Source organism: Homarus americanus, unplaced genomic scaffold, assembly GCF_018991925.1.
Source record: "Homarus americanus isolate GMGI-L3 unplaced genomic scaffold, GMGI_Hamer_2.0 scaffold20930, whole genome shotgun sequence".
NCBI lineage: Eukaryota > Metazoa > Arthropoda > Malacostraca > Decapoda > Nephropidae > Homarus > Homarus americanus.
In genome coordinates this window covers 8,782,717-8,810,081 of record NW_024748502.1, presented here as the reverse complement: position 1 = coordinate 8,810,081, position 27,365 = coordinate 8,782,717, and the positions used below count along the sequence as shown (strand labels likewise).

Sequence of the window (27,365 nt, the reverse complement as noted above, 5' to 3'; positions counted from 1 at the left end):
GTTTAAAGCTTCAAAGGATCGCGTCACGGTAATGTGCTGCTCTAATGCTGCGGGTACCCATATATGTAAGTTGCTTGTTATTGGAAAAAGTTTACATCCGAGGGTCTTTAAGGGTATGACACGGTTTCCTGTCCATTACCGTGCCAACAAGAAGGGGTGGGTTACCACTGATATTACATTGGATTGGTTTCATAAATGTTTTGTTCCTGAGGCCAGGGCTCACTGTAACTCAGTTGGACTAGACCCTAAATGCAGATACTTCTTATTTTAGACAATTGTTCGGCACATCCAAAAGCCGATCTTCTAGTGAAAGATAATGTTTTTGTTGCCTACCTCCCACCCAACTGCACATCACTAATTCAACCACAGGACAATGGTATCATACGTTCTATGAAGTGTAAGTATCGATCCCTGTTAATGAGGCGCCTAGTGAGTTCAGTTAATTCAGGCACTCCAGTACAGAAATTCATAAGAGAGTTCAACATTAAGGATGCAGTGTACTGTGTTGCCAATGCTTGGACGCCTATTAAAACATCAACACTGAAAAATGGATGGCATAAATTGTGGCCAAGTTTAATGTTTACTTCTCATTCTAACGAAGACACAGAAAATGATTTTGCAGGGTTTAGGGTTTCCAAAGAAAAGCAACTTATACATGAACTTCTTGCTTATGTTAAAGATGTAACTAATCCTGATGCCAAGGAGCTTTCATCAAGGATAAATGAAGAAGTTTTAACAGAATGGTTGGATGTTGATGATAATGTGCCTACAGTTCATCATTACACTGATTCTGAAATTGTAGATATGGTTAAAAGTCCGGAGAGAAATGCCTGTACAGGTAGTGATGAAGATGAAAGCAGTGAAGAAAATGAGGAAGATGTGAGAGACAGAATCTCTATTGACAGGTTAATTACTTTGACAACTGAACTGCTGGCTGGACTAGAGCAACGAAGTTTTGTAAGTGAACAAGAAATCATGAATGTTTTCTTGCTCCAAGATAAACTTATTAGAGAAAGACCCAAGTATATGAAGCAACAGACATTGCCTGATATATTCAAGAAAATAGCTAGGAAGCAGGAAGAAGCAACAGTGGTGTCCACACTTGATAATCCACTGCCATCAACTTCAAGACAAGTTGAAGCTGTTCCTGTTGCTGAGGATGTTGTCACTGTCAGTGATAAAGATGATAATCCTGACAGCCCATCTGCTGTGTAGCCTGATAAACATTAAAATTTCATTTGATTTTCATTTAGTGTTTAATTTTCTATTTTTTTAAAGGACTGTACAGGTAGTAATTTTCTGTTAAATATACTGTATACAGCATATATAATAAAATTTCATTTGCTTTTCATTTAGTGTTTAATTTTCTTTGTTTAAAGGACTGTATAGGTAGTCATTGTCTGTTAAACTTATACAGCAAATATAGCCATCAGTTTTCCGGCATTTTCGAAAATCCGGCACTCCTCAGGTCCCGAGGTTGCCGGATTTTTGATAGTCAACCTGTAATTGTTTTTCATAATCTTCACCTTTTTTTTTCTAGTATTTCTGGTGACCAGAGCATCTCAGGGTCCAAAAAAAAACGAATGCCTATATATTGGTAAGCTGACCTGTTATTATCTAAAATAATGTTAAATATTTGGACTATCAAAATGCAAATGATTTCAAGGCATTAGCACTTCAGAGAGAAGGTTAGAACGTTTTAATATTTATAAAAAAAAAGTGGATATAAATAGAGGCTTATATACGCGCAGTCCGAGGGGAGATAAAACGCTAAGAGGAACCAAATCTGTATTTGTAGCTATAGACGAGGGGTGTGGCCAGGTTAATGTGGAAATACTATAGAACCCGAGACTCATTGGAAAACACAGCTTGCACCAACAGCATTATGTTAAGCTCATTGTAATTGTAAGAGGTATAATAATTATAATATAGTCACATAGTGCTAATGACTATTAAATAATAACACTAGGTTAGGATAGGCAATGACAATACATTCTACGAAATGAAAACAATATTCATAGAGATCTTTTTTGTCTTTAATTTTATTATTAGATTCTACTTATCAATATTTAATATATCCTCCCCCCCCACATGTTGCATGTGATGTCTCCAAAGTGACTGTCAATCCCATGGGAGGACTTGACGACATCTCGTAGTGTGCATTAGATAATGTTCTGTTGCCAGCACGAATCATGAGATGATACGTTATATTACCTCACCAACTGAAGTTGAAATAATATCGAAATGCAGTAAATTATAATAACATTGTAAATGGATATGGCAAATGACTGTAATATAGGATCATCGTTTTCATATTTCATTCGAAGCGATTCCAATGTAGCCTCGGTTCATGAAAACATAGTAACGATAAATTCCTATTTGGCAACCCATCCCCGGGGGCTGAAATAGTATTTAAGGTGCATAAATTAGCGGGGTTACACATGATGTTATTGGTTTTGCATATGGTATCACAATTCACCATATTAAATTACATTATGTAGAGAATAGGTGGTATACAGTACTGCAGATATCATGGTGATTATCAGGTGCGAGAAGAACTCACAATCAGAAATACCAACAGAACCGAGACCGATGTGCACGTGTTATTGTGTTCATTTCCAAATACATCAGGCTCAGGGGGGCCGATACTTTTTGGAGTGAGTGTACACATCCCGATAACCAGGTAACAGATTTGCACTCATAGTTATGTCAATAGAAATTCCATATGCTTGTAACAAGGAGACAAGGGCAATATGGTATGCCTGCTAACTATAGTTGTATTATTTGACTTATATAAAATGTGAGAACCAGGCAACAGTAACTGTCCATATAACTATTGTTGTAAATTCATCAGAAAGTAAAGAAACAAACATGTCACTGAGTTATGAAAGAGGAAGTAAAGAAACAAACATGTCACTGAGTTATGAAAGAGGAAGTACAGTTGTACCCCACTTAATGCGGTCAATAGAACCCAGAGGGTCCCATGTTAAGTGAAATCCGCGTTAAGTGAACAACAGAACATATGGGATTAATTCCAATAGAAACCGGCCCGACCCCCAAACTCCACTTTTTGAAGACACATAACTATGTTGTAGTAAAAATAACATCTTAATTCTATGATGGTACATGCACACAATTAATACTTAAGAGAAATAGAGAAATACAGTCGCCAAGTTAATGTCCATTCAAATAATGGACTCAACTCCCTCCCCCTCTCACACTACACTGCCGGCTCTTCCCTCTCTGAGAAATTTTTGGGGGAAAACCACTAAATTTTAATAAATAATACCTCAAACTAAAGTTAGGATAATACAATTGACATTGCTGGATTCCTTGTAAGACCAGGAATATTTTGAATATAAATGTCATATATTTTGCACAAAAGATAACATACTTACTCAGATTAAAAATTTTATCTAAAATTTGTATGTCTAATGCAAAATATATGATGTTTATATTCAAAATGATCATCAAATTATAAGAATTCCAGCAATGTAAATTATATTCTGACCGGGTAATTTGTATGAATTTTATTAGCTAAAACAAATATCTTCAGTTAATAAAAAAAAAAAAATATTCTTCACGGGGTAACAGATGGTCGGTCGGTCCCTCCCTCCCCCCCACCAACCATCCCAAGGAGATGTGTGGGAAAACCACTAAATTTTAATAAATAATACCTCAAACTAAAGTTAGGATAATATAATTGACATTGCTGGATTCCTTGTAAGACCAGGAATATTTTGAATATAAATGTCATATATTTTGCACAAAAGATAACATACTTACTCAGATTAAAAATTTTATCTAAGATTTGTATGTCTAATGCAAAATATATGATGTTTATATTCAAAATGATCACCAAATTATAAGAATTCCAGCAATGTAAATTATATTCTGGCCGGGTAATTTGTATGAATTTTATGAGCTAAAACAGGCAGTCAGACAGGGTGGAGGGTGGGGCAAATCTAAAAATAGCGTCTCGAGCCGGACACTCACCGCGTATATGATGAAAAAATCCGTGTTAAGTGAAAGTTCAGCTCTGGCGAGGCACCGCGTATATGATAAAACGCGCTAAGTGAAACCGCGTTAGGCGGGATAATACTGTAAAGAAACAAACATGTCACTGAGTAATGAAAGAGGAAGTTAAGAAACAAACATGTCACTGAGTAATGAAAGAGGAAGTGGCCATGTGACTTGCAATGTTTGGGGATGGATATATTTACAAAAGAGTTGGAGAGCTGACTGACATAGAAGGAAGATTCACAGCTGAACTGTATATAGAAATACTCGAAGAAGTAATGCTTCCCTCGGTGCGTGCATTTGCTTTCCTGTTTCCCGAAAACATCATTTTCATCCACGATAGGTGTCCTATCCATACCGCACGGATTGTAACGCGGTGGTTTGCAGAACAAAGAAATTTGCAAGTTTTAGACTGGCCAAGTAAAGGTTGTGACATGAACCCTATCGAGAATGTTTGGGCCAATTGTGAATGTGTGGGAGCCAGCTGAAGAGAGAACCAGGGTGCAGCTACAGGAGCATACACACCGTGAGTGGGAGGTCCTGAGGCAGACACCGCAACTGATACACAATCACGTCGCCTCCGTTCTCAACAGGCTGCAGCAAGTAATCGAGAATGAAGGTGACTGGACTAAATATTAATGCGTCAGAAATAATTTCCCTATGTAATCAACGTCACATACTGAATGCATATCAATAATTTTTTTTCCATGTTAACTGAAAGAAATATTATTTTCATGAATATATGTCAAATTGTATAATAAATATAAAGGAAATAGTCCTCTTTTAATATCCTCACTTCTGCAGTGTGTATTCAGGAAGATTTAAGTCAAACAAATCATAACATTATACTTATTAAATTATTATGAAAGAGTACAGTATCATATATTAGTAGAAATTAATGATAAACAGGCAACCTCATAAACAGCCTGCACACAGCTGTGCCAGATGCATGATGTTCTTTAACATACTTACCGATTTTTACTGAAGTTTAATTGTCTAAACATAAATTCTATGTATTTTAAAATCAAATTAACAGTATATACCAGCAGAAAGGTATAATATAATACAAAACAACAAAGCCCAACCATTAATTATGCAATGGGAACTAAGTAACCAATCACCGATCACTTTTACATTCATTCATAATTTTTACTACGTAGTATAGTAAACAAACAGCCTTGAGTTGCCAGCTATCTCCAGCAGTGTTCGAAGAATCTTGAACGAGACTGTACATTATATATTTATACGTAAGTATCGTAACAGACTCGTTAGAATGTACAGAAAAAAATTAGTAAATTATTTATGACAGGAAAAAGGACTGGAGGATTAATACAAAAAAATAAACTGTGTTGTATGACATTCTGGCAATATTGGCTGCAAGTTCATTTTTTAGGCAGGGTATGTTTAGGGTACCTTTACTATCCCCTTCCCCATGTGGGGTGAGCAGAGTGGCACTTTGAAAGGGCTGCTCAGTCACAGGACCAGATTGCACTGCTGCCTAGATCCCAGTGCATAGACTACCATCTTATCTGTGCCGCACCCAGTAAGGTCATCCTTATTCGGTCGAAAACACAATCAAAATCACAGATCCAAACAAAAAACAAACCATACAACCTCTTATGATCGCTGCATGGAATGTCAGGACCCTACTGGATACTGGCTCAAATGAGCATCCTGAAAGAAGAACCGCTCTTGTGGGAAAAGAGCTGGCTAGGTATAACATCGACATAGCAGCCATTAGAGAGCTACAGCTCCCAGACGAGGGTCAACTCACAGAACGGGGGTCTGGCTATACCTTCTTTTGAAAGGTTAAGCCTGTTGTGGAGAGAAATTGAATTTATGGAGTTGGCTTTGCCATCCACCAATACATCCTACACAGGTTAATTGAAATGCCTATTGGGATCAACGAGCAACTCGTGACGCTAGGGGTCCCACTGAATCACTCATGTGATGCCTTCTTCATTAGTGCATATGCCCCAACACTGGATGCTTTTGATGACATCAAGTAGGCCTTTTATGCCGGCCTCGACAGAGTGCGAACCTCTATCCCCAGAGAAGATAAGGTTGTACTTATTGGTGACTTCAATGCCAGAGTTGGCAGAGATGCTGACATTTGGCAGGGAACCATAGGGAGAAATGGACTAGGCAAATGTAATCCCAATGGCCTACTCCTCCTCTGCCTCAAAACTCAAACTTTTCCTTCTTCTTGGAAGCATGCCTTGGTTCAGCCCATCCCGAAGAAGGGTGACCATTCTAATCCCTCTAACTATCGCCCCATTGCCCTAACTTCATCCCTCAAGACTTTCGAAACTATCTTGAACTCCCATTTTCTCTGTCACCTTCAACGCCTTTCTCTTTTGTCGGATCACCAGTATGGCTTTCGCCAGGCGAGATCTACTGGTGATCTGCTCTCCTATTGCACCCATCTTTGGTCATCCTCTGTTAGGGATTATGGGGAAACTTTCGACATGGCCCTCAACATCTCCAAAGCATTTGACAGGGTATACTCTCTTCCTTCTTTTTATCGATGATTTACTTCACTCTACAACTAATTCTATCCATTCTTACGCTGATGATTCTACTTTTCATTCTTCTTCACATTTTCCCCTTCCTCCTAACTCTCAAACTAGATCTGTTTCTAGAGCTGATGTCATTACTTCTATCAATGCGGATCTGTGCAGCATCTCTGAATGGGGAGGTACAAACTTGGTTAAGTTCAATAGTAATAAAACTCAATATTTACCAATTACACTTTGTAAATTAAGCGATCTCCCACCAATTACATTTCAGGACGTTATCATCCTGCCAAATTCTGAAATAAATATGTTAGGCCTCACCATTTCCTCCAATATGTCCTGGAAATCACACATCCTTAATATAGCTAAAGCTGCCTCCCGAAAGTTGGGAATGCTGTACAGATGCCGTAGCTACTTCACTCCTGAGCAGTTGCTTCAAGTATATAAGGGATTCATTTGTCCTAACTTGGAGTACTGCTCTCATATCTGGGGTGGCTCCTCTTCTGTCCAACAGTTAGATAGGGTGGAATCAAAGGCATTTTGTCTTATTAACTCTCCTCCTTTAGTAAAAAATATCTTTTCCCTTTCTCTTTGCCAGAATGTTGCTTCACTCTCTCTCCTTTACAGGTACTTTAACGGGCAATGTTCGGTGGATCTGGCATCCTGTGTACTGCTGGCAAGGCCGTGGGCTCGTAACACACGTCTTGCCCGCGGTGCCCACCGTTTCTCTGTGAATGTCGGTCACACGAGAATAACCCGTTATAGTACCTCCTTCTTTCCTCACACAGCCAAACTGTGGAATGCTCTGCCTTCTTCTGTGTTTCCATCCTTATACAATCTGTCTCACTTTAAAAAGCTGGTTTTCCAGCATCTTCGTGGTGTAGATTAACACAGTATAACCTTTTTCTTCTCCATTTTCAATTTCTTTCTGTTCTTTTTTTTTTTGCCTCCCAGGTCCCGTTGTGGGTCTTTTGACCTGTGCCCGGGTGGGCTAATTCCCGTAGAAAAAAGAAAAAAAAAAGAAGAAAAGAAAGTGTGCTGCACACAACCTCACAATCACCAATACCTTGTTTAGGCAGGTCGACAAGTTCAAGGGTTCGTGACAAAACCCACGATCCAAACACTGGCATCTCATTGACTACATCATTGTTAGAGAAAGAAATCGCCAAGATGTCCTCATCACCCGAGCCATGCGTGGCTCAGACCACTGCGACACTTAACATCAACTCGTAAGAACCAAGCTATCACTTCGTGTTAACCCAAAACGGCGAAGGCAGCAAGCCTCCAGAAGAGATAGTAACACAAAGCGTCTAGAGGATCCAGTGGTAGCACATGCTTTCAGAGTGCATCTCGAATATGGGCTGATAAACAACCCGACAACAAACAACCCAAATCCCAGTGCCGAATGGGATATTCTCGACACTGTCATTCCTGGACGAGTTAGCTACTGCCATCAAATAGATGAAAAATAACAAAGCTTAAGGGCCTCATGGAATCTCAGCCGAGGTATATAAAGCAGTAGGACCTCTGTTTACCAGCCGTCTCCACTCTCTCTCGGAGAATATATGGGGAAAGGGGAAAATCCGCCAAGCCCTTAAAGATGCCTCCATCATCAATATTTACAAGAACAAAGGAGACTGGTCAGACTGTGGCAACTACCGTGGGAACTCGCTGCTGTCCATAGCTGGCAAGATTATCGCCCGAGTCCTCCTAAACAGACTTTTTCCTGAAGCGGAAAACTTCCTCCCAGAATCTCAATGTGGTTTAAGACCATCACGTGGCACCACTGACATGATCTTTGCTGCCCGCCAGATACAGGAAAAGTGCATACAGCGTCATGACCTGTACATGGCTTTCATCGACCTAACTAAGGCCTTCGACTCCGTCAACAGGGAAGCCCTCTGGTTGACCCTCAGCCATTTTGGCAACTCCACGATGGCATGAAAGGCAGTGTCCTGCACAACGGCACCCAGTCTGAGTTCTTCTCCATTCAAATGGGGTTTAACAAGGGTGTGTACTGGCACCAACTCAGTTTTCCATTTTCTTGGCTGCCTTCCTTACTCTTGCCAATGCCAATTTAGCCAGCAGGGTGGACATCAAGTATTGGATGAAGGGTCTTTTCAACATAAGACGACTCCAGGCAGGAGCAAAGGTGTCGGCAGCTTCCAGTAATGAGCTTCAGTATGCAGACGACCTCACCCTTGTCGCTCACACTGAACGCGACCTACATGAAATCCTGAACACCTCTGCAGATGTGTATGCACACTTTGGCCTTGAGGTGAATGTACGTAAGACTCGGATTCTCTTTCAACCTGGCCCAGGTTCAGACACACCTCCACCATCCATCCAACTTAACGGTACTACCCTCTCTAATGTTACCCACTTTAAATATCTCGCCTCCCACCTGTCCACCAGTGTGGACACTGATGAAGAGATTCAGCATCGAAGCAGATGTGCATCTCAAGTTTTAAGCAGACTTGGAAACAGTGTCTTCAGCTGTAGGGAGCTAAAATTATCTACAAAATTACACATATATCGAGCAGTGGTCCTCCCCACCTTGCTATATGGCAACGAGACATAGGTCATAGACAAGATGCACCTCCAGGCACTTGAAAACTTTCACCAACGTAGTCTACGTTCCATCCTCCGAGTTTGCTGGGAAGACAAGTGAACAAATGCCAGTATTCTTGCTGACACCAACTGTAGGAGCATCGAGGCCACCATTATCTATGAACTACTACGCTGGACTGGCCATGTTACCCACATGGACATCAGTAGACTGCCAAAGCAGCTACTTTACAATCACCTAAGAAATAGCAAACATAACGCTGGTGGGCAACTGAAAAGGTATAAGGATAGTCTTAAGACAAACCTGAAAACTGCCAAATTGACCGCATCACTAGGGAGACGACTATTTCATGTCGTAACGCTTGGATGATCACAACACGAGAAGGTGTCAATACTTTCGAGTTAGCCTGACTGCAAACTGAGGCAGGGAAGCGCCAATGCTGGAAAGACGCTGCCGCCGCCCCTCCCGCACTTGATGTAGCCCTCCACATGTGCAACATCTGTGAAGGACTCTACCGGTCCTGTATCGGCCTCTTTAGTCACCTCAAAACTCACCAATGAAGGTGACATCCCTAATAACACATATCATTGTATCATAACTGGATGATCGTCATATTCGATTCTGAGTGACAGCCAAGTACTAATAGTAATGGTCACCATAGCTTAACACTCAATTATCACTCACCCCTTTACATACTGCAATAGATACCGATTCCAGACACCTGCACCAGGTAAGGTTAACTAAAAAACTATCCTATCTGCTTGGTGCAAGTTCTTCAAAAAATTTCTAAACATTTGTTAGTTTATGAGGACACTTATAAAAACTACAAAATGCTGGCCCACATATCTTTGAATTCAGCTTCAATTTACAGTAATTAGATGGAAAATTCAAAACAATAACTTTTATGTACAGCAGATGCAGATCCTTGTTCTTAAGTGTATGTATGTACCTGTATGCACTTTCCTCCTTATGGGCTGAAGTTTTAGGTGTTATAAAAAATATGCTTTCTTGCACAGCCCTTTCATATATCTGCTAATGGTTACTGAATCCCCTGTCTTCTTTAGTAAAAATTAGTCATAAAATAGTTAAAACTCAAGGACGTTTGACAAAAAACAATCTTACCATATGTAGGTTTGTGACCAAATATTCCGTTGAAAAAGGATGGCATCCGTATGGAACCTCCAATGTCAGACCCAATACCAATTGGAGCTCCACAAGCAGACTGAAGACATGCCTGATAAAGTAAGTCATCATTATTAAAAATATTACATAAAGAATAAAACAGAATTAAGTAACAATATACAGGTATATATACTATAATGTAATTGTAACTCAAAAAAAAGAAACACCTAGGGATTGAACATCAAAATCCCATGGCCAAAGTGAACAGCCAAGCAACTTGTGAGATTACCCCAAAAGAATATCCCTTAGCAAGGAAGTCTTGCTAAAGTTGTTAATAGCATTTTAAGGCCAGGACAATGTCTTATTGGGTCAGTATAACTTCTTATATAGAAAGCTACCTGCACTACCTCAACAGAACCAAGGTCAAGAAGCATCCACCTGTGCTTTAAAAAACTAGTGAGCTAAAGGAAGACAAGGGTGAATCTCTTGCTGGATCACATGAGTTGCACTCTTATTCTTAAAATTTGTTTTCTAAAAGTGGATCCTCACACTTTTCCTGCTAACATGGATACCCATCAAGTAGTCAGTAAGTATTTGTAATGTACTTTAAAAACCCTGCCAACTTTTGTTTCTCAGTGGTTAATCTTTAAGAATATGTCAATTAATGAAATAAAACATGTTGCCACCCTTGCATTTGCCCTCTTCCTTAAAAAATTGGGCTTAAATTCAAGAACCTGAAAATTGCTAAAAATACAAAAATATTTTACAAAGTAATTCAGTATTGGATCCTTATGCCATAAAATGAAAAATACCCCTGTAATACATGCTAACATTATGTAATATAATATGAATACATAATTTGCAGTCAGGGGAGGATTAAGATCTTGGGGTGCCTGAGGCACTTATGATTGGGGGGCTCTTGTGGTCTTGTCTGTCAATGCTATCTCATAGTGTTAAAAAAATAATAATATGAACTTTATTTTCTTGTTCTCTACCAGAGGGCCCCTTTGAGTAGGGGGCCTAGAGCAAGTGCCCCTGTTAACAGTCTAGTTTAACCTTTAAGACATTCAAAAATAAAAAATAAAAATATACAAAGGAGCGCATGCTTACTTAAAAGTTCATGCTACATATCGTCATTTGTCGGATCCTTAAAAATCACTCATTATTTAGAGTCTTATGACATAAGTGTTAAATATATAAAGAAAAATATGTTATAATTAATATAAGACAAGAGCTATGAAGTTGTGATTCCATTAAACAGTACAAGTACTGTACTGTTTATGTGAAATTAGTCTGTTGCAGCAAGAGGTCGTTCTTGCACAGTGTTCATGGATGTATCACCACACCCGCACATATGGAGCTGATTTTTGAGGCAACCATATGACTTTCTGTTACATGCTGCTTTGCAGCTACACTGATAAAGTTCCAGCAGTTCTTTAGGAGCAGGTGGATAGAGGCAGCAGACTGGCATCAATTGATCATCCACAATGTTCCAGTGGTAATCTGCAGGTGAAGGAAGTTGAGGACAAGGTCTTCTTGAGGACTTCCAAACCAAGGTCATGTAGTGTGCCGTCTGGGTGTGTGGAATAAGTGTTCCTAAAGTCAGCAGCAGTTGTTGGCCTTCTTTCCCCTTTTGGGTGAATAACTGCCATCTGATGTTCAAGGAAGTGTTGATGTCCTCAATCCTGTAGAGTGAACACACATACCGCTCCATCTGGTGAAGGACCCAATTAGGCAGACACTTTTGTCTGCCCAAACTGGGTGAGAGCTTCCAGATTATCTTCATCGGCTTGGAAAAAGGCTTTCTTTGATTTGCTACTCCTTTGCCTGCAAATGACCCCATGTTATCAGTTCCCTTAAGGGCATACCACCCTATTAATGCATCAACTCTTTTATTTCCCAACCTCAAATGTTGTGTATCTTAATTTTCTCACTGTTCTTTCTTAACAATGTGGTTGATTTTGGTAGTAAAGAATACAGGCCAGTAAAGAGAACATATACCGTATATCTCGGCTTATAAGACGGAATTTGAACATTAAAGAATCTGCCCAAAGTTAGGGGGTCGTCTTAATCACCAAGTACAAAATTCTTACCTCTTAAATATTGTGGTTTAGTGTGTCAAGAGTGGTGATGGAAACATCGTAAGCCACTCACAAGGTCCTGCCACTAATTATTTTATACTGAAACTTACGTTTGGCAAGCTGGATTCAAATTAAGATTACCGGTATATTAAAATAATAAAAATGTATTATAAACCTGTCTAACATACCGTAAAAGAACATTATACCCCTGTAATAAACACAGCTATCATCACACACCCCTCCCCACGCCCCCCCCATTTGCCAGTGAGGAGACAAGAAAGGAAAAGTGACCGCGAGATTGGGCTATTTTTAGCCGTGGAAGTGGTCAGTAATGCATATCGGTATATTTACTGATAATAATACTTATCTCCTATAAATAATTAATTTAAAATTTACTTTTTTTTACAAGGAATATTCAGTAAATGACTGCATTAATTCTTGAAACTACCGACAGTTAAATACAGACGCTTAAGTGACGTCACTAGTGTTTACACTACACCAGCTGGTAACATTTGATGCCATTACTGGAAGTGAATTGGCCTTATTTTAAGTAACTAACCATAAATAAATACAAAAAGTAAAAAAAAAGATCAAAAGTGAGAAATAATATACTGTATGTATGTTATGTTGTCAAAGTTAGAGGAACAATTCAAACTGCAATTGTGTGTAAATGAGGCATAAAGTCAGGTCAGCGCTGAACCTGGGACTTGGTCAAAATTTTCGTGATGCCATATGGCAGCAGGGTCTACCATTAGACAACACATTATGCTTCCAATATCTTCCCAGGCGGTAGTATCTACCTGTTTGGTAGCTGCCTACTACCTACACAATTTTTAGTAATATTACTTTGATACATGATAAATTAGACAAACAATGAAAATAAACATCAAATTTAATTACCAAGACGCTTCCCATTGGCAGCTGTAAGAAGAGGGAGAGATGGGCTATTTTTATCCCGTCTTTGTGTCTGAAGTGGCCAGTAATACCATATATTTACTGATCATAATACTTATCTCCTATAAATAATTAATTTAAAATTTATTTTTTACATAGAATATTCAGTAAATGACTTTTAAATAAATAAACAAATAATTCGGTAAATCTATTTCAAGTAAATGGAAAATAAGCAAACAAATGTTATTTACCACCACCCTTCCCTCTGGCTCAGGGTGAGATGGAGGGGAGATAAAGAAGGCTATTTATAGCCCGTCTTTGTGTCTGAAGTGACCAGTACCCTAATGCACCATAAATAATTCATTTAACATTTATTTTTTGTACATATATTTTGTTGTATATATATATATATATATATATATATATATATATATATATATATATATATATATATATATATATATATATATATATATATATATATATATATATATATATATATATATATATATATATATATATATATAGGTTGTACCTCTCTAGTCCGGCATTCTGTGGTCCGGAAACTCCCGTGGTCCGGAACGATTTTAGTTTGTCCAATAGGTAGATAGGCAGCTTTTTTTTATTTATTTTTTCTTATCTGAATTATTATTATTATTACAAGAGTATTAAATTTTTGCCCCTCAGGCCCTAATGTGGGTCAGTGACCTATTCCCGGGTGGGCTAATCCCCTTAAAAAAAAAAGCCGCGGGAAATTAAGGTTTGTTTACATCCGGCAGTTCGGCTGCTCTCTCTCTCTGCTTGTCTATACAGAGTACAACATTTAACCCTTCAATATATATGAGCAGTAAATAAGTGTTGCTTTCATATTCTTATGTAGAGTAATGACGATATATTTTCACATGTGCGCACTTACATACGAGCAGTCTCACTTTTTTTTTTACCATTAATGGTTAGCTACTTATATTGTTCCATTTATTAACATTAAATAACATTACAGGTACTTCAAGCAACCATATTCATTTTTTTACATTAATTTTACTACAGCTAAACTCAGGGTCTTATTTTCTTCAGTTTTATATGTAGAACCAATCAGTCACTGGTTTCGTAAGCTTTAACATAAACAATGCCGGCAGCCGTCTCGTCTCCTCTAATATTCCACGTATTATTAATAAATTGTATTGTTAATTTTGCACACACGTACATTAATTCAATAAAAACAAATTCAGAAACATTAATTAAAATATATATGAACAGTAAATAAGTGTTGCTTTCATATTCTTATGTAAAGTAATGATGATATGTTTTCACGTGTGCGCATGCGCACTTACATATGCGATCTCTCTTTTTTCTTTACCATTATCGTTAGCTACTTCTATTGTTCCATTTATTAACATTAAATAACATTACTTAAAACAACCATATTAATTTTACTACAGCTACAACCAAGGTCTTATTTTCTTCAGTTTTATATGTAGAACCAGTCACTGGTTTAGTAATCAACGAATACAATACTGTGTCATTTCCTCGTGTGTTTTAATATTCTACGTATTATTAATGAAATGTATTGCTCATTTTGCACACATAAACATTAATTCAATAAAAAAGACATTCAGTAATAAACAATAATGAATCTTTTGTACATAAGAGAAATGACGCTGTTTACACGATTATGCACGTCGTCTGCACGTTGGCGGGCCGTTCAAACCCGTCGAAATTCAAGTTTCCGCCGTCAAAATTTTTTTTTATTTATTTTTTTTTGTGTGTTCCAATAAAATACGTTAAGAATTAAAAACTCGCGAAATTTGAGAAGGTACTATACAAATTAACCCTTCAATATGTCTTCAAAGAGACCATGATGCAGAGAAAGTGGTGCTAGTGCTTCCAGGCATAAGCACAAGTCACTATCTATCCAGGAAAAGGGTGAATTTCCATGGTCTGGCACCGGTCAAGTCCCGAGGTTGCCGGACTAGAGAGGTACAACCTGTACTGTACTTAAATAACAAAGTCAGATACTTTTTACAACTCTGCACACCACTAAACACTCTTGATATACAGAAATTATACTTAACACACAACTAAACTACACACTACACAACACATGAAACACACTTAATACACCAGTAGACATTAGACACACTACACAACACATGAAACACACTTAATACACCAGTAGACATTAGACACGCTACACAACACATGAAACACACTTAACACATCAGTAGACATTAGACACACTACACAACACATGAAACACACTTAACACACCAGTAGACATTAGACACACTACACAACACATGAAACACACTTAACACATCAGTAGACATTAGACACACTACACAACACATGAAACACACTTAACACACCAGTAGACATTTGACACACTACACAACACATGAAACACACTTAACACATCAGTAGACATTAGACACACTACACAACACATGAAACACACTTAACACACCAGTAGACATTAGACACGCTACACAACACATGAAACACACTTAACACACCAGTAGACATTAGACAAGCTACACAACACATGAAACACACTTAACACACCAGTAGACATTAGACACGCTGCACAACACATGAAACACACTTAACACATCAGTAGACATTAGACACACTACACAACACATGAAACACACTTAACACATCAGTAGACATTAGACACACTACACAACACATGAAACACACTTAACACATCAGTAGACATTAGACACACTACACAACACATGAAACACACTTAACACATCAGTAGACATTAGACACACTACACAACACATGAAACACACTTAACACACCAGTAGACATTAGACACGCTACACAACACATGAAACACACTTAACACACCAGTAGACATTAGACAAGCTACACAACACATGAAACACACTTAACACACACTTAACACACATCAGTAGACATTAGACACACTACACAAACACATGAAAATACCCTTTAACACACCAGTAGACATTAGACACACTACACAAACACACATGAAACATGACTTAACACACCAGTAGACATTAGACACACTACACAACACATGAAACACACTTAACACACCAGTAGACATTAGACACGCTACACAACACATGAAACACACTTAACACACCAGTAGACATTAGACAAGCTACACAACACATGAAACACACTTAACACACCAGTAGACATTAGACACGCTGCACAACACATGAAACACACTTAACACATCAGTAGACATTAGACACACTACACAACACATGAAACACACTTAACACATCAGTAGACATTAGACACACTACACAACACATGAAACACACTTAACACATCAGTAGACATTAGACACACTACACAACACATGAAACACACTTAACACATCAGTAGACATTAGACACACTACACAACACATGAAACACACTTAACACATCAGACTTAACACATCAGTAGACATTAGACACGCTACACAACACATGAAACACACTTAACACACCAGTAGACATTAGACACGCTACACAACACATGAAACACACTTAACACATCAGTAGACATTAGACACACTACACAATACATGAAACACACTTAACACATCAGTAGACATTAGACACACTACACAACACATGAAACACACTTAACACACCAGTAGACATTAGACACACTACACAACACATGAAACACACTTAACACACCAGTAGACATTAGACACACTACACAACACATGAAACACACTTAACACACCAGTAGACATTAGACACACTACACAACACATGAAACACACTTAACACAACAGTAGACATTAGACTTAACACACTACACAACACATGAAACACACTTAACACACCAGTAGACATTAGACACACTACACAACACATGAAACACACTTAACACACAGACATTGACACGCCACACAACACATGAAACACTTAACACATCAGTAGACATTAGACACACTACACAATACATGAAACACACTTAACACACCAGTAGACATTAGACACACTACACAACACATGAAACACACTTAACACACCAGTAGACATTAGACACGCTACACAACACATGAAACACACTTAACACATCAGTAGACATTAGACACACACTACACAACACATGAAACACACTTAACACACCAGTACACATTAGACACACTACACAACACATGAAACACACTTAACACACCAGTAGACATTAGACACACTACACAACACATGAAACACACTTAACACATCAGTAGACATTAGACACACTACACAACACATGAAACACACTTAACACACCAGTACACATTAGACACACTACACAACACATGAAACACACTTAACACATCAGTAGACATTAGACACACTACACAACACATGAAACACACTTAACACACCAGTAGACATTAGACACGCTACACAACACATGAAACACACTTAACACATCAGTAGACATTAGACACACTACACAACACATGAAACACACTTAACACACCAGTAGACATTAGACACACTACACAACACATGAAACACACTTAACACACCAGTACACATTAGACACACTACACAACACATGAAACACACTTAACACACCAGTAGACATTAGACACACTATACAACACATGAAACACACTTAACACACCAGTAGACATTAGACACACTACACAACACATGAAACACACTTAACACATCAGTAGACATTAGACATTAGACACACTACACAACACATGAAACACACTTAACACATCAGTAGACATTAGACACACTACACAACACATGAAACACACTTAACACACCAGTAGACATTAGACACACTACACAACACATGAAACACACTAACACACCAGTAGACATTACACAACACATGAAACACACTTAACACATCAGTAGACATTAGACACACTACACAACACATGAAACACACTTAACACACCAGTAGACATTAGACACACTACACAACACATGAAACACACTTAACACACCAGTAGACATTAGACACACTACACAACACATGAAACACACTTAACACACCAGTAGACATTAGACACACTACACAACACATGAAACACACTTAACACACCAGTAGACATTAGACACACTACACAACACATGAAACACACTTAACACATCAGTAGACATTAGACACACTACACAACACATGAAACACACTTAACACACCAGTAGACATTAGACACACTACACAACACATGAAACACACTTAACACACCAGTAGACATTAGACACACTACACAACACATGAAACACACTTAACACATCAGTAGACATTAGACACACTACACAACACATGAAACACACTTAACACACCAGTAGACATTAGACACACTACACAACACATGAAACACACTTAACACACCAGTAGACATTAGACACACTACACAACACATGAAACACACTTAACACATCAGTAGACATTAGACACACTACACAACACATGAAACACACTTAACACACCAGTACACATTAGACTAGTGGTTCTCAACTTGGGGGCCATGACTCCCAAGGGAGCCATGGCAAGAATTTAGGGGAGCCACGGTGAGCTGTTATAAATTGTATGTTTCCAAATAATGTTGGGAATCTGAATTAAACAAAACTTGTATTACTTATTTTGACTTGGCAGAAGAGAATTTTCATTCATTTTTTCTCATTTTGTTTAATCATAACGACAATACAATTTTAATATTTACATACTCTGGTGCTATTTTTTTTTTTTTTTTTACGAATTATTTAAGATTTCACAGGTCCAGTCCCTGTCTGTGTGACAGGCGCTGGACCGAGCTGCTGAACTGACTTGCTCAGTACGTGTCCGTGTGTCATCCCTTTGCAAGTGGTGATAGGACCGAATGATCTCAGTCTGGCCTGGGATACCATCATGAAAACAGTGGAGTGTATTGTCTCTGAACCATATATTGTGTTTGAGCTTGACTCAAGCATAATATACTCCACAATTGGTGTTACTTATTTTGTTTCATAATTCATGTGGTCGCTGCTTTACGTGGGTGAAATATTTGTACACTTCCTTTATTAATTATTTCCTTATTTATTGGTGCCATTGTTGTTCATACTCATTCTTTACTTATATAATCCTACCAGTTTTAGTGCTAAATTGGTATGACTCACTATTCTTCTCATTCTTCCAAGTTGGGCAGTGCTTGTCAAAGGAGGCATGTTCTTGCTTACAGGAAGTACACTTCAGCTTGCTAGCTTGAGTGTGAATGTTTACCTGTGTGCATGTTTGTGTATGACTGTATGTGAGCTTTATGTGTGAGTGCATGGGCGTGTTATGTATGTGAATGTGTGTGTGTGTTTGCCATTCTAACTCTTGTCCTATTTATCTGTCCTTCTTTATCATTCTTTAGTCTTTATCACTTGTCTGTTTGTCTGTTCTGGGAGAAAAATGAAGGAGGCCACGAGGATGTTGAAAATTCCTCAAGGGTGGAATGGAGTGAAAAAGGTTGAGAACCACTGCATTACACACACTACACAACACATGAAACACATCAGTAGACATTAGACACAGTACACAACACATGAAACACACTTAACACACCAGTAGACATTAGACACACTACACAACACATGAAACACACTTAACACACCAGTAGACATTAGACACAATACCACACACCACACACACTCCAGAGTGCAATACTGCCACTCCCCGAGTTATGAACGTCAGAATTACAAACACCTGTACTTATGGATAAGATCCCAATATATTCATCGCAAAATTCTGTTACTAAAGTCCAATTTCTACATTACAGGGTACTTTATATTTTTTAACAATATGGTATTTACAGTAATTACATTATTTGTTAGATATGGGATATTAATGCTGTTTTGTATGGGCAAGATTGTGCTTTACCTAACCATTGGAATTAACACTGTTCCTCCTTACAGAACAGGGTCCAGGAACATAACTCGTTGGCAACTTGGGAACTGCCTGTGTGTATAATCTTTTTAGCATCCTTAAGATTTCTTTCAAATTTAATGAAAATATAAGTTTCCATTAAACCACAAGTTGTAGCCACAGAAATTCTAATGGAGAGACATAAACAAAAGAAAACCTCATTGCATAATTGCCCAGCAAGGAACAAATAAGAAAGATACTCACTTCACCTCCTGATGATCCTCCAACAATTCTACAAGTGCAATATGGATTGTTTGTCCGCCCATATACCGTGTTAGCACTTTCCCACCACATACACAGCTCAGACACATTGGTGACACACAGAGGAATGGCACCAGCCTCCCTCATTACTCGTACAACATCAGCGTCATCTTCAGCAACCATATTTCTTCGTATCCACAAGCCTGCTGTTTGATGCAGACCTACAAGAGAATAACACAATAATACTGTACATACAACAAAAATTTAACATGAATCTTCATCAGCCAATACAGTAAACCCAAGTCATTACAGATTTCACAACAAAGCAATTAAGGAATAGAGGTATTTGTTTTTCTTTAGTACAGCACATGAGTCAACCTGTATCAATGCAGTTTCCATACCGGAAACGTATGTGGCTGTCCCATTGTAAAGGGTATTGCTATTTCCCATTATACACTACAATTACACTGACACTACAGTAAAATCCCCATGATCCGTAATGTTTTGTTGTTACAAAATATATATTACAAATTTCGTACATTTAGTAAAATTTTGAAATATGAGACATTTCAAAATATTACGTTATATATATACAGTAGAACGTCAATTTAAAGCAATTCAACTTAAGATTATTGATTTAAAGCGACACCCACAATTAAGGACAATGTTTTAATTTAAAGCGAATCTTTCCTATTTTGCGTGAGTCAATCAGGTGCATCATATTTAAAATTTTGCGCCTAATGTTTCTCTGGGCATGCTACACTGTCCAAATTAATGTACTAAATGATTACAGGTACTAAAATTTTTGTCTAGTGCAAACTATAGCATGTTTATATTCAAATTAATCACTATCTTATAAGAATTCCAGCAATGTAAACTATATTCTCCCCAGTGACTTTTGTGACATTTTATAAGCAAAAAACATAAACTCAAGCTAAAGGACATAAATAAACAAATAAATACTTCACTAGACCTTCGACGCCAACTGTCAAACATGTCACTGTCACTTAACCCCCTATTTTCCCAGCCAGGGTTTGGTACTTCAGGCTTACAGTTTTTATCTTATATAATATCACAGACTAAAGTCAGGAGAATATAATTTGTATTGCTGGAATCCTTACAAGACCGCGAATAATTTGAATATAAACACCATATATTTTGCATAAGAGATACCGGGTAACAAATTTTGCTCTGTAATAAAATTCTTAAATTAGAAATAAAATGTGTATGTCTCATGCAAACTATAGCATGTTTCTATTCAAATTAATCACTATCTTATAAGAATTCCAGCAATGTTAATTATATTCTCTCATTTCAGTTCAGTGACATTTTATAAAAAAAAAAAATACTTAAAGTCACTCTTAGGGACAGATAAATAAATAAGCACTAGACCTTGGCATCAACTGTCAAACATATCACCCCCCCAATCTTCCCAGCCAGTAAACAGACCATTTCACATCCCATAATTTTAGCTGTGTTGATTTATGAGTGTTTGTTTTAACATAATACAGGTTGACTATCAAAAATCCGGCAACCTCGGGACCTGAGGAGTTCCGGATTTTCGAAAATGCCGGAAAACTGATGGTTATATTTGCTGTATAAGTTTAACAGAAAATGACTACCTGTACAGTCCTTTAAACAAAGAAAAGTAAACACTTAAGTTAGGATAATATAATTGACATTGCTGGATTCCTTGTAAGACCAGGAATATTTTGAATATAAATGTCATATATTTTGCACAAAAGATAACATATTTACTCAGAGTAAACATTTGATCTAAAATTTGTATGTCTAATGCAAAATCTATGATGTTTATATTCAAAATGATCATCAAATTGTAAGAATTCCAGCAATGTAAATTATATTCTGGCCGGGTAATTTGTATGAATTTTATGAGCTAAAACATATATCTTCATTAAATAAACAAAGAAATATTTGAAAATGCGCTCCGAAATCCATGCCGGAAAACTGAAGGTTCCGGTTTATCAGTTGCCGGATTTTTGATAGTCAACCTGTACTACAAAAAACCCAATTTTTTTTATAAAAAAAAAAGTTTTTGTGATATACCGTATTTTTCGGCTTACAAGATGCACTTTTTATGACAAAAATATACCTCGAAAATTACCATGCGTCTTCCACGACACTAGTGATGAGTTGTAGCAGAGGTTTTTGAAATCAGCCCCTTACAAAGACTGTTACCTCATTACAGTACTTAACAATTACAAGTATTCTCTATACAGTTCTATAAAACTATTGATTTAACTAATATTGTTGATATATTGCAAAAAAAAAATAAAAATAAACCCTTGCTGCTGTGTGGTTTGTTTACTAATGGCAGTGGTGCGGCAGCGCCATCTATTGAGGAATTGCCAAAGGTTTTCTGCTGGTCTCAAATGCAGCAATGTTTGTTTCTTTATATAAAGGCTCTCATATTTGGACACCTATTTACAGTAGGCTCTCATATTTGGATACCCATTTAGACTGCAAAAACCCCCAAAAAATTAAAATCTTCCAAATTTAAATACAACTTCGTCATCCAAGTCAAAACGCACACACAACAACATTGGCTGTCCAAACTTTACTACCACTGGTGGGTAGAATTTTTTTTTAATTCAGAAACATTAATTAAAATATATATGAACAGTAAATAAGTGTTGCTTTCATATTCTTATAAGAACATAAGAATGGAGGAAACTGCAGCGGGCCTATTGGCCCATACTGGGCAGTCCCGTTTACACCCAACCCCTATTGCTCATATGAGCATCCAACCTATGTTTGAAGCAATTCAGCGTATTCGAGTTAATGATGATATTTGGTAACTTGTTCCATTCATCCACTGCTCTGTTTCCAAACCAGTGTTTACCTATTTCACGCCTAAATCTAAATTTGTCTAATTTAAAACCATTGTTACGAGTTCGCTCCTGGTTGGATAATTTGAGTACCTTTGTAATGTCCCCTTTGTTTAGCCCTGCCTTCCACTTATACACCTATATCAGGTCGCCCCTTGCTCTACGTCTCTCGAGGGAGTGCAAATTGAGATGCTTTAACCTGTCTCTATACTCAAGGTTCCTAATGCCCGGGATTAGTCTTGTCATTCTCCTCTGAGTTCTTTCCAAGGATTCTATATCCATTCTGTAATACGGTGACCAGAACTGAACTGCGTAATCCAGGTGTGGTCTCACAAGAGCAAGATACAGTTTTAGGATGACCTCGCTAGTCTTGTAACTAACACTCCTTTGTATGAACCCAAGTACTTTATTAGCCTTGTTACGAGCAAAAACACATTGTTTACTTGGCTTAAGGTTCCTACTTATCATTACTCCTAAATCTCTCTCGCAGTCGGATTTCTCTATGGCATCGTTGTTCATCTGGTATCTGGTTTCCCTGTTTACATCTCCTATACTGAGTACTTTACATTTGTCCACGTTGAATTTCATCTGCCATTTTTCAGACCATTCGAAAAATTTGTTTAGATCTTCCTGTAGTTTTGCCGAGTCCTCGTCAGATTTAATAACACGTCCTATTTTAGTGTCATCAGCAAATTTACTTATGTTGCTGTCTATGCTGATATCTATGTCGCTTATGTATATAATAAACAATAATGGTCCAAGTACTGAGCCTTGGGGAACTCCACTTGTGACGTTGCTCCAATGGGACTTAGTGCCGTTAATGCTCACTCGCTGTTTCCTGTCCTGTAACCACGCCCTAATCCATTTAAGGATGTCACCTTTGATGCCATGAGCTTCTACCTTTCTAATTAGTCTTTCGTGGGGGACTCTGTCGAAGGTTTTGCTAAAGTCGAGATATACCACATCATAATTGTGCCCTCGTCCACTGATTCGAAAACTGATGAAAAGAATGTTAATAGATTAGTTAGGCAAGAACGTCCGCTTGGAAGCCATGCTGGGAATCATTGATCAATCGGTGCTTCTCCAGGTGATTTCGAATAGAGTTTGAAATGATTGCTTCCAGTAATTTGCCTACTATTGATGTTAGACTGATTGGGCGGTAGTTAGAGGATAGTGATCTATCCCCCTTCTTGAAAATCGGTATTACATTCGCTATCCTCCAGGATTCTGGTACTACACCTGTTTTTAAGGACATGTTAAACAACTTTGCTAAGGGCATACTAAGCTCTTCCTTACATTCCTTTAATACTCTGGCAAATATCTCATCGGGACCAGGTGACTTATTAGAGTAATGATGATATGTTTACACATGTGCTCACTTACATAAGTGATCTCACATTTTTTTTACCCTTAATTGTTAGCTACTTCCATTGTTCCATTTATTAACATTAAATAACATTACTTAAAACAACCATACTAATTTTACTACAGCTACAACCAGGGTCTTATTTTCTTCAGTTTTATATGTAGAACCAATGAGTCACTGGTTTTGTAAACAACAAAAACAATGACGTCTTGTCTCCTCGTGTTTTAATATTCTTCGTATTATTAATGAATTGTATTGTTCAATTTACACACACAAACAATAATTCAATCAAAAAGAAATTCAGAAACATTAATTTAAACATATATGAACAGTAAATATGTGTTGCTTTCATATTCTTATGTAGAGTAATGATGATATGTTTACACATGTGCTCACTTACATACTTGATCTCACTTTTTTTTTACCCTTAATTGTTAGCTTCTTCCATTGGTCCATTTATTAACATTAAATAACATTACTTAAAACAACCATATTAATTTTTCTACATTAATTTTAATACAGCTACAATGGAGGACTCATTTTCTTCAGTTTTATAAATATGTAGAACCAATCAGTCACTGGTTTTGCAAAAAACGAGTTATTTTTTACTTTTATTTTTATTTTAAATAAAGATTTTTTGTTTTATATAGACGTTGGTATACATGTTTACATTTGCTTACCTTCTACAGTTGGAAAATGTTTCCCGTTGTTGTCATACCGACAAAAACAAAAGAAAGAATGTAAACACTACAGCCCCTAAAATGTGGAGGTGACCAGGTGTATAAAATGAGTGCTGTATTAAAGATTTTACCTTCTTATACAAATATTTTTTTTAAATTGATGAAAATGATGACTTATAAGCAGTTCTAAGCAGGGTTGCCAGATAGCCGTTTCCACCGCCAAATTAGAGAAATTTGGCCGTGAAAAAATGGATGGTCACGGTCAAACTATTTGACCGTATTTTGGCCGAATTTTGTAAAACACGTATTAATTCCTCATCTAGTGGATTTTGAAGAAAAGTCTAGCAGATTTTCAAATTTCACAATGAAAATGCTGGCTCAGTGACCTCACCTTCTCATGACCTCACCTAATCAGTGACCTCACCTCTTCACATGTTTACGTGACCTACTGAGCTGACTGATCTTTCTAGTTACTACCTTAGTTGTTAGTTCTCATATTTGAGTTGTTCAGGCTGAACGTGTCCAGCATATGGGTTAAGTTTCAGAGCTTACAAAGCCATCTGAGTTACTTTCTGAAATTCCGAGTGCTAGTTTTCAAAATGTCAACTAGTAAATGGAAACGGTCCTACGACAGTGGTAGAAAATACAGTCAACCCTCACTTTACGCGGTCCCACATTCCGCGTTTCCACGGTGCCCTGCCAGAACCCAGGATGCTCACATTCCGCGGTGGGTGTACCCCTTTACACGGGTGAAGTATAATTTTTTTATTTAGCTCATAAAATTCATACAAATTATCCGGCCAGAATATAATTTACATTGCTGGAATTCTTACAATTTGATGATCATTTTGAGTATAAACATCATAGATTTTGCATTAGACATACAAACTTTAGATATAATGTTTACTTTGAGTAAATATGTTATCTTTTGTGCAAAATATATGACATTTATATTCAAAATATTCCTGGTCTTACAAGGAATCCAGCAATGTCAATTATATTATCCTAACTTTAGTCTTATTTATTATTTATTACTAAAAAGGTAAACAGTCTGGTATTCCCACACATTCATCTGGTAGGGAGGGTGGGAGGGAGGGAGGGAGGGACCGGCGACCGACCACCTGGCACTTGGTCACGTGTGAAGAATTTTTTTTTTTTTATTAACTGAAGATATTTGTTTTAGCTCATAAAATTCATACAAATTACCCGGCCAGAATATAATTTACATTGCTGGAATTCTTACAATTTGATGATCATTTTGAATATAAACATCATATATTTTGCATTAGATACAAATTTTAGATATAATGTTTACTCTGAGTAAATATGTTATCTTTTGAGCAAAATATATGACATTTATATTCAAAATATTCCTGGTTTTACAAGGAATCCAGCAATGTCAATTATATTATCCTAACTTTAATCTGAAGTATTATTTAATACTAAATGTTATAATCTAGTTTTTTCACCCAACGTTTCTCTTGAAGGGAGGATTGGTGGGGGTGGGGGGAGGGTTGGGACGGACCGACCATCTGGCCCGGTTGGAAGAGGGGGGAAGGCAAGGTGGGGTACTTTGACTGACAGATAGTGTCGTGAAGAATATTTTTTTTTTATTAACTGAAGATATTTGTTTTAGCTCATAAAATTCATACAAATTACCCTGCCAGAATATAATTTACATTGCTGGAATTCGTACAATTTGATGATCATTTTGAATATAAACATCATAGATTTTGCATTAGACATACAAATTTTAGATATAATGTTTACTCTGAGTAAATATGTTATCTTTTGTGCAAAATATATGACATTTGTATTCAAAATATTCCTGGTCTTACAAGGAATCCAGCAATGTCAATTATATTATCCTAACTTTAGTTTGAGGTATTATTTATTACTATACCTGGTTTTCCCCCAAAATTTCTCAGAGAGGGAAGAGCCAGCGAGTGTAGTGTGAGAAGAGGGGGAGGGAGTTGAGTCCATTATTTGAATGGACATTAACTTGGCGACTGTATTTCTCTATTTCTCTTAAGTATTAATTGTGTGCATGTACCATCATAAAATTAAGATGTTATTTTTACTAGAACATAGGTATTGTGTTGGAAAAAGTGGAGTTTGGGGGTCAGCTGGTCTCTATTTCATTTAATCCCATATGTTATGTTATTCACTTTATCTC

The 27,365-nt window shown here is 37.3% G+C and overlaps 1 protein-coding gene across 1 annotated transcript in view; it reads right to left on the bottom strand.

The window, feature by feature from the left end:
* Positions 1 to 27,365, bottom strand: part of LOC121880307 (fatty-acid amide hydrolase 2-like) — a gene marked incomplete at its 5' end in the record, with an annotated part of 288,336 nt that overhangs the window by 138,103 nt on the left and 122,868 nt on the right. The window contains 2 exon segments of the mRNA XM_042387464.1: positions 10,228 to 10,339; positions 20,298 to 20,515. Coding sequence (XP_042243398.1) covers positions 10,228 to 10,339; positions 20,298 to 20,515 — 330 coding nt within the window.